This window comes from Chelonia mydas, chromosome 6 (assembly GCF_015237465.2).
Source record: "Chelonia mydas isolate rCheMyd1 chromosome 6, rCheMyd1.pri.v2, whole genome shotgun sequence".
Taxonomy (NCBI): Eukaryota; Metazoa; Chordata; order Testudines; family Cheloniidae; genus Chelonia; species Chelonia mydas.
In genome coordinates, this window is record NC_051246.2 from 46,904,828 (window position 1) to 46,913,960 (window position 9,133).

At 43.5% G+C, this 9,133-nt stretch overlaps 1 protein-coding gene across 3 annotated transcripts in view; it reads right to left on the minus strand.

Moving 5' to 3' along the window:
• The window catches only part of ANO3 (anoctamin 3), a 369,380-nt gene extending 360,461 nt beyond the window's left edge, over nt 1-8,919 (minus strand). For all 3 annotated transcript variants that reach the window (XM_043548422.1, XM_043548421.1, XM_027830111.3), the window contains exon 1: nt 8,366-8,919. In XM_043548422.1, coding sequence (XP_043404357.1) covers nt 8,366-8,519 — 154 coding nt within the window. In that variant the 5' untranslated portion in view covers nt 8,520-8,919. The remainder of the gene's footprint in view (nt 1-8,365) is intronic.
• Nucleotides 8,920-9,133: the final 214 nt, after the last annotated feature.

Sequence of the window (9,133 nt, forward strand, 5' to 3'; positions counted from 1 at the left end):
CAAATGGGTATAAACTGGCTATAAATAAATTTAGGCTAAAAATTAGATTTATAACCACCGGAGGAATGAATTTCTGGAGCAGCCTGCCAATAAGGAGTAGTAGAGCAAACAAGTTAACTAGTTTTAAGATAGACCTTGACAAGTTTCTGATCAGGATTACATGAAGGATTTACCTGTGATATCAGGGGACTTGACTATCCAGGAAGTCCCTTCCTGTTCTGTTTTACATACATATTCTGAGTGCAGGTAGGTGCAGCCCCAAGTTATAAAAGCCTTGAGGCCACTCTAACCTGCAGAAGCTATTCTGCTAGTCCAGACTGGCTGAAACAAAGCATGCTCTGGCCTCATTCCCAGTATATCCACTACAAGAGGGAGGGTGGGAAGTAGTTTTAGGCAGCTATGCCAACTTCATACCTTCCAGGGAATTCCTTATCCAAGGGAATTCCTAATTCCCTGTCAGTGCAGCTTTGTATCTCATTGTGCCAAAGGAATAATGCTAAGGGGATGGAGCAATGGCCAAGGATTTTTTTGGAGAGGATATTTCTCTTTAAACATAATGTATATTTAAAGAAAACCTGATTTGTTATTTCACTCTGCTTTTTTTTTTTAATGCTGGAATATAACAAGTGGGACTCTCTAGCCCTGCTGAACATGGGGTTACTCATCAAAAAAACCAGTAACTCCCCTGTGCAGATCAGCACTATTTGGATGCTTTGCTTTGTTGGTGAGGGTGGGAAGAAGAGGGGAAAAGAAAGTTTTCCCCTGAGAAGAACAAGAAACCCATGGATCACCACACCTACCTTCACAGATCCAGTAACCACACCAAACACACCAAGAAATCTGTTATCTACAGCCAGGCATTCTTATGCCAATATGCTTGGAGGATTAAGTCTGGGATATACACCTTAACACATGTAAAAACACCTTCACCAAACATGGACAGTCCACCTGAGAAGTAGATCACATCATGGAACAGGTCACTCAAATAGCTTGAGAGAACCTGCTTCAGTACAGAAATAATCCCCCTCTTCCCCCCCCGACCCCTGACTACACACCCTTAGTTGTTACCTACCAGCCCACAGTGGAACCCCTATAGGGTATAATCAAACAACTACAACCCATACTCAATGAGAACCCCATCCTGAAAGAAATATTTCCTGAATCGCCTCTTCTGACCTTCAGACAAACTCTCCAAGCTCATCATCGGAAGCAAGCTCTCCATAGACCAGGCCACATCAACTCAAAGCAGCATCAGAGCCTGCCAGAAAAACAGATGCAAACCCTGCAGACAGACTCCACTGTTACAGCACACACTCCCCCACAACACACCTTTCAAGACCCGTGGAACCAATACATGCCTATTACAACATGTGTATACCTCATCCAGTGCACTAAATGCCTCCAAAAACAACTACATGGGTAAAACCAAATAATCACTACACTCTCAAATGAACTCACATAGAAAAATAACAGAAAAACCCACAATGTTCTGTGGGTGAACACTCTTCACAAAGTGATCACTCTATATCTGATCTCTCAGTCCTCATCCTCAAAGGAAATCTGCACAACACTTTCAAAAGACATAGAATCATAGAAGATTAGGGTTGGAAAAGACCTCAGGAGCATCATCAGGTCCTGAGGTCTCTGGCCTCATTCCCAGTATATCCATTACTACCCATCCTCCCACAGTGTAGTGGATATACTGGGAATGAGGCTAGAGACCTCAGGACCTGATTTGGTCCTGCTTTGAGCAGTCCAATCCCCTGCTCAAAGCAGGACCAACATCAACTAAATCATCCCAGCCAGGGCTTTGTCAAGCCAGGCCTTAAAAACCTCTAAGGATGGAGATTCCACCACCTCCCTAGGTAACCCATTCCAGTGCTTCACCACCCGCCTAATGAAATAGTTTTTCCTAATATCCAATCTAGACTTCCCCCACTGCAACTTGAGACCATTGCTCCTTGTTCTGTCATCTGCCACCACTAAGAATAGCCTAGCTCCATCCTCTTTGGAACCCCCCTTCAGGTAGTTGAAGGCTGCTGTCAAATCCCCCCTCCCTCTTCTCTTCTGCAGACTAAATAACCCCAGTTCCCTCAGCCTCTCCTCATAAGTCATGTGCCCCAGCCCCCTAATCATTTTCGTTGCCCTCCGCTGGACTCTCCAATTTGTCCACATCCCTTCTGTAGTGGGGGGACCAAAACTGGACGCAATACTCCAGGTGTGGCCTCACCAGTGCCGAATAGAGGGGAATAATCACTTCCCTCAATCTGCTGGCAACAAGGGCACACTGTTGACTCATATCCAGCTTCTTGTCCACTGTAATCCCCAGGTCCTTTTCTGCAGAAAAGCTGTCGGTCTCCCGCCTGTAGCAGTGCATGGGATTCTTCCTTCCTAAGTGTAGGACTCTGCACTTGTCCTTGTTGAATATGCTTTGGAGCTTGAATTCATTACTCTATTAGACACTAAAAATCATCGACTGAACAGAGACACTGGATTTCTGATTTATTACAATAATCTGTAAATCACTACCCCCCAATTTTTTGTCATATGACTGCAGAGGTGTTAACGGGCCACTCCACCTTGAAAGATCCCTTACATGTGCGCTAACTACATATGCTAAACAATCTGTTCCACCTTGCATTTTCACCATGACACTGGGAGTACTTTTGCCAGACCTGAAGATCTGTGTGTTGCTGGAAAGCTTGTCTCTCTCACTAACAGAAGTTGGTCCAATAAAAGAAGATATTGCCTCACCCATCTTGTCTCTAATATCCTGGGACTGACATGGCTACAACTACACAACATAGTTGCAACCCTTCTGCCTGTCAGAGTGGCAGCAACAAGGGCCGGGTTCAGTATCTAGGGGTTCCATTCCAATAACACAATGCAAAACCGGCTCGAGCCCCCACCCAGTGACCTGGGACAAATATATACCACCCCCGCTGGGCGCCTCTACGAGGCAATACTTCTCCTCTCGCAAGCACAGAGTCTGAGTGTAGCAAAAGCCTTTTAATAACAGAGAGAAACAATGTGGCATTATGTTGGGGAAACACCACCAACAGGATTCATAACACAACCCATGAGCAAAAACCCACCCTAGGCAAATTGGGCCGTGTCCTTTCCTTTTGGTTCTTGAGTCCAGCAACCCAAAAGTCACCCAAAGTCCCAAAAGTCCAACAACCCAAAAGTCTCTGTCCCTGGTCAGTGCAGCCCCAGAGTTCGCAAGTTTATCTGCAGAGTTTTACCTCCCAACCTGGGTGGAGATGGGGGGTTAAGGGGCACCTTATGTGGTCCAAAGCCGATTCCCCTACCTCTCCATGGGGCTCCACTCCGCTCTACCAGCCATCCCACAAATCGCTTTGCTCTGCCAGCCATCCCACAAGCTGCTCCGCTCCACCAGCCGCCTCCCCCCCTCAGGCCCCCCCACTACTCAACACAACACTCAGTAATTTCAGCTCTTTGTAATTTTAGCTCTTTTGTGATTTCAGCTTGTAGTAGGGGGGCCTCAGTGCTGGCGCACTATTTGCCCAAAGTGAATTCAGCTCAGCAGCCTGTAACTAGACTCCTAATAGAAGCAAAATTAGCTCCGATATTCCACAGTGGAGAGAGGAGGAGGTGATGCAGTTGGCATATAGGACCCTCACCAGGAGCCCATACCACCAGATATTAATACTTGTCCCTAACCTCTCAATTCACTGAATTTTGGAACCCACATCCCTTGCCTAGTAAGTGCTACTTAGTTGATGGTGAATCCCTCCGTCATAAAAAAAGGCCAAGTACAGTTCCACTGTCCTTGATTCACATAATCAGGATAATAATTTATTCTTCCTGCCCCAACAACAGAGAAACTGGGGATCCCACAGCAGCCAAAGTGACCATTTGGGCAGCTATGGGCTCATGCTTGGCGGGGTGGGTGTGCCTATGCAAATAAGATCAGCCCCTGAAGTTCTTTTCCACAACTTGCCACAACTCACCATCAGATGTCAGGGTGGAGCTCATCCTGACTCTGCTTACATAGTAGAAAATTAGTAATGATTATATATTTAAAATTCCTTCAGTTTTCATATAAGTTTTTTTGCACTATGCTTAAGGAATATGGCCCTGATTCCGCCAACACCTACGCACATCCATAACTGAGTTGTGTTTGCAGGATGGGGGACTTAGAAAAGACATAATTAGAGCCAGTCAAAAACACAGAAGACAGCAAGGGACGGGAGAGGAAGACATCCTCCTCCCCATTTTTTACTGAAATTTTAAAAATGTTCAGACCAATTGTATCTTTCACTTCATTATTCCACTTACCCTTGAACTGAAAGGTCTGACCCAATTCAAGAAAACATCATTTTATAGGAGAACATAAAAGCACATATTTTAATCCCAGTGGCACCTTCCATTTCAAAGAAATCTTGTGCACATGGATGTCTACACTGGGCACGCAAAAAAAATTAAAAATAAAGTCAACATTTACTGAAGTGTGGCATCTGACTTCACCATGCTGTTTGTAGTATTTCCTCTTTGCCATTTGGGCTATAACCCATTGTAATAAAATTAACCTGTCAGTAGTGGAGGAATGTTTGCTGCTTTGTTAACTGGTGCCCTCTGTACATTCAGCTCTGCACTTTGTTCACAAAAACAGTATCATTAAAGTTCTAGATCCAAGGACTAGAGTACAGATTGCTACAACACAACTGAATATAGGGGCAACATGGCACAAATATACAGGAGAAATAAATGGCATATATGCTGGGTTTAATGTTAGTTCTATGTCCATAATTGTTTCCTACCAACATACACCTAGCACATATTATATGTTTGTACTTACTGGTACTTTGTGAAGTACTTCAACTTTTCTTCCTAAGTCCACTGAAGAAGAAAAGTGAACAAGAGTGTGTGTAGGACCGCAAGGCTCCAATCCAATCCTGCTTCAGGTTCTACTAAGGCAGACCCCTGTATCCATGTGTCATCCCACTGTAAATGTGTGAGTACAGAGGTGAGCATCAGCAGATCCAAATGCAAGATTGAAGTCCAATTGTGTTTTTTCCCCAGATATAAAGATTTTCAGGTTATTTACTGTACATATCTGGGAAATTTGGCATTATGCTTAAAGATTGTCCTTGTCAGGATTTTGATACTTTGCATCAGAGTATGAATCTGGAAATAGTCTGTGTGTTAAGAAAACAGATCTGTTATTTTACTGTAGCCAAAATAGATCTATTTTTATCAATGGCCATTGCTGAGTGTGCGTAAATTTTTCTTGGGAAACAATATAGTGGAAGCCAAAGTTTTTTTTTTGTTTTGTTTTGTTAAAAGAGTGTTTCATTCAGACCTCAGCCAGCTTATGGTAACATTCATAACAGAAGGTTTTCTTGGAAATATTGATAAAATAAATATCAAAACAAAGCAAAGCAATTTTAAAAGGCTAAGACTTTTTGAGATTTTAATTGCATTAAAGTCACCACTCTTCAAAAATAAAAATAAAAAGTTACTGATAAGTTGCGTTGTTGTAGCAATGTTGGTCCCCAAGATAAATAGCAGCACTTACTGACTTTTCCAACCGGGCACAAAGGTCATCCTTGAAATGACAGGGTTTGTCAACAAGGACTGCACAGTTGCTAAAGTTATTTCCTACTTTTAATCACTGGGAACTCATGCATAACTAATTTATACAGAAATATCGCTACACGAATAAAATCAGTAATTTTGGCCGCTAAAAGTCCGTGAGCGCAACGGGGCTAAGGAAGGCTCCCTGCCTGCCCTAGCTCCACACCGCTCCCGGAAGCAGCTGGCACGTCCCTGTGGGGAGCAGGGGGTCTCTGTGTGATGCCCCCACCCAAGTGCTAACTCCGTAGCTCCCATTGGCCAGGAAATGCAGACAGGGGCAGCATGCAGCAGCCCCTTCCCCTGCCCTGGGACCGCAGAGATGTACTGGCCACTTCCGGGACCGGCGTGGAGCCAGGGCAAGCAAGAAGCCTGCATTAGCCCTGCTGCACCACTGCCCAGGAGCCACCGGAGGTAAGCGCCGCCCCACCAGAGCCCGCACCCCTCACCGCCTCCCCCAGCCCACACCCTGCTGCACCCCAACCCCCTGCCCCAGCCCCCTCCCAGATCCAGCACCCCGCATCTCATCCTGCACCCCAAACCTCTGCCCCAGCCTCACCTCCCAGAGCCCACACCCCAACACCTGGCCCCAGCCCTGAGCCACCTCACACACCGAAACTCCCTTTAAGAACCTGCACCCCGCACCCCCTACCCCAGCCTGGTGAAAGTAAGTGAGGGTGGAGGAGAGCGAGTGATGGAAGGAAGGAGGATGGAGTGAGTGGGGCGGGGCCTTGGAGAAGAGGCAGGGCAGGGCAAAGGTGTTTGGGTTTGTGTGATTAGACAGTTGGCAACCCTACTTCACAGACCAGGACCCACCAACTCAAAACAGCACCAAACCCTTCCTGAACAGATGCAAAACCCACAGACATATCCCCACTGCTATAATGATCAATATCACAACTCCAACACACCTTTCAAGATCCATGGGCATTACACAAACAGCTATGTGGGTAAAACCGAACAATCTCTATGCTTTCAAGTGAATTCATACTGGAAAGTGATAAGACAAGAAAAAAACACCTTATCACCGTGGGCAAATACTTTTCACAGAGTGATCACTCTTTATCTAACCTCACAGTCCCTGTTATTAAAGGAACCTGCACAACAGCTTCAAAAGATGAGCCTGGGAACTTAATTCACAACTGCTGGACACCAAAAATCAATGGCTCATTACAACAATTTGTAACCTACTAACCCTCCTTTGTCCTATGACAGCAATTGTGTTAACTGCTTCACTATAACTGGTCTCCTGCAACATATGTTAATCTTTTATGCTGTTCCATTATGATATTGCACACTTAAAAATAATGTGATGTAAAATTGCCTAGTGCAAGAAATGAACACTGGATTCCAATCCTGCAGAGTCTTGTGTGCGTGTTTAAATTTACACACCCAAATAGTCCCACTGAAGTCAAAGGGACTACCGCTATTTGTAGAGTTAAGCACATGCATGTGTCTTTTCAAGATTTAGGCCTTACTGATATTTTCATAGACTGAAAATGAAATAATTAGGCAATAACTATTATTAAGGACATGACACAAATTTGGAGCAATCAAATCAGTTTGCTTGCAAGGGATTAGGTAACATCACTTTACATTTATTCATATTGTGCTAATTCTGGCTATTGTATGTGACAATGTTTATTAAAATTATAATGTTTAAAGTGATAATTACACAAACTTCCAGGAGGTTCATTGCTAAGAAAATGCTTTTAGTGACAGCCTGGTTTACTTATTCACCTACTTTTGTGAAGTCAAAATTACACTATCCGGTTGGGATTGCCCCCCACAAGATAAAGCATCTCCATGTTCACATTCAGCTGCTATATGCTTAACTAGTTTGTTTTCTGTGCTACTAGTGATTACAGAGCAGGTGGAAACATAATCCAGTGGAGGCATTCCCAGTGAGTCACATGAGGTAAAATACACAATGAAAACGGTGCTCTAGCCCACAGGAAGGCAGCGTATTTAAATGTATGTCTTAGATGAGAGTAGTTTGAATAAATTGGAAGGTATTAAAGGGCATAGGGGAGATGTTTCAACAGATCTAATTACAGATACAGCCTTGAATGTGTTAGTGGTAGCCTATAAAGCTGTATTTTGGCACAACCAAATGAACTTTCAAGGAAATAAAAATTTCAAACTCATGATGATAATTCTGTTCACATTTCGTAGGATCTATTTCAACTCTATGTACTTCTCAGGCAACATACAATGAGCCAGAATGGGCAAGGAGAGAATTTCCCCATGCCCAGGAGCAATGTAGAACCACTTTGTATCTTCCCGTGAAAGTTCTGCTATGGTGGAGATTTGCTGGGAAAAGACAGGCAAATAGTCATAGCTCTTGGTGCTAAGGAGATTCTGGGCTGCAGCACAGCCCATAAACAGCCCAGGAAAGGCTATTGTCTTATATCAAGGCTGTTTCATTCCCTACAGCAGCCCATATTCCAGGTGATGCAAAGGTGACTGCCACTTTTCCCCCTCCTTCTCTCAACTACAGCCTCTATATGTCAGCTCTTAGGTGACACAAGAAATCTAGCCCCTTATTTTTTAAACAATTAGCACCTGATCTACCTTCTTTTCCAAGTACACCTGACAGCAACACATGTTAACTAAAACAAGAACTCAGATTCATACCTGCTGTTACAAGACCCTATGAAAAATCATTCTTCATTAGGTATTCGAGTTCATTCCACATATTACATGCATAAATAAATACAGCCTTAGGGGGAAGGGGTGGGGGGAAATCAATAAAACTGAAGCTTACCAGCAGGTGCAGAGTGTGAGGAGTGAAGTTTAAGACTGCAGCAATCAGCATGTAGTTCATTGGATTTGGCTTTACTAAAAACTGACTTGGCATCATTTTCACTCTCAGTGTCTTCTGGAGAAAGATTATCCAGTTCAACTACCACAGTTGACATTGCAAAATAATCTCAGTTAAAGCTCTCAATTTAAAAACAGTAATTTAGACACCCCCCTCCCCCCGCAAAAAAAACCCCCAAAAACCTGAATTCAACTTCCTTGAAGTTGCAAGTTTAAAAATTTGGGGGGAAAGGCAAAAAAAAATGGTATCAATGTTTCTAGAAATCCTAATATTGTAAAAATAAAAATCCACTTTTCAAAAACTGAGACCTACTATATCCAGTAAATTGTGTGCCAGCTCTGAAACATTTTCTGAGTTATTTAGCTCTCCATGAGGATAAAAAGTTATTCCTTTAAGAAGTTCCCCTCTATTTAGAGTGACAGCAGAATTATGGCATTTCTGTGTAGCTGCTTCAGAAATAAACAGGATAAGTGGAGACATCTGTATGTCTGCTAAGAACTGGTCTCAACTTTGTTTTAACAGCTCTAATTCACATCTCATTACACACTGGTCCAGCTGGGAGGGGCTAAACACTACCAATGAAAACAAGTATATTTCACATGGCAGCTCATCAGCTGGGAGCTGGCAGTTGAAATGTGGAAGTTAGTTATGCCACAATGATGTTCCTTGGGTTACAATACTCAGTCCTTTGTCCAAGTGTTTTCAGCAAGA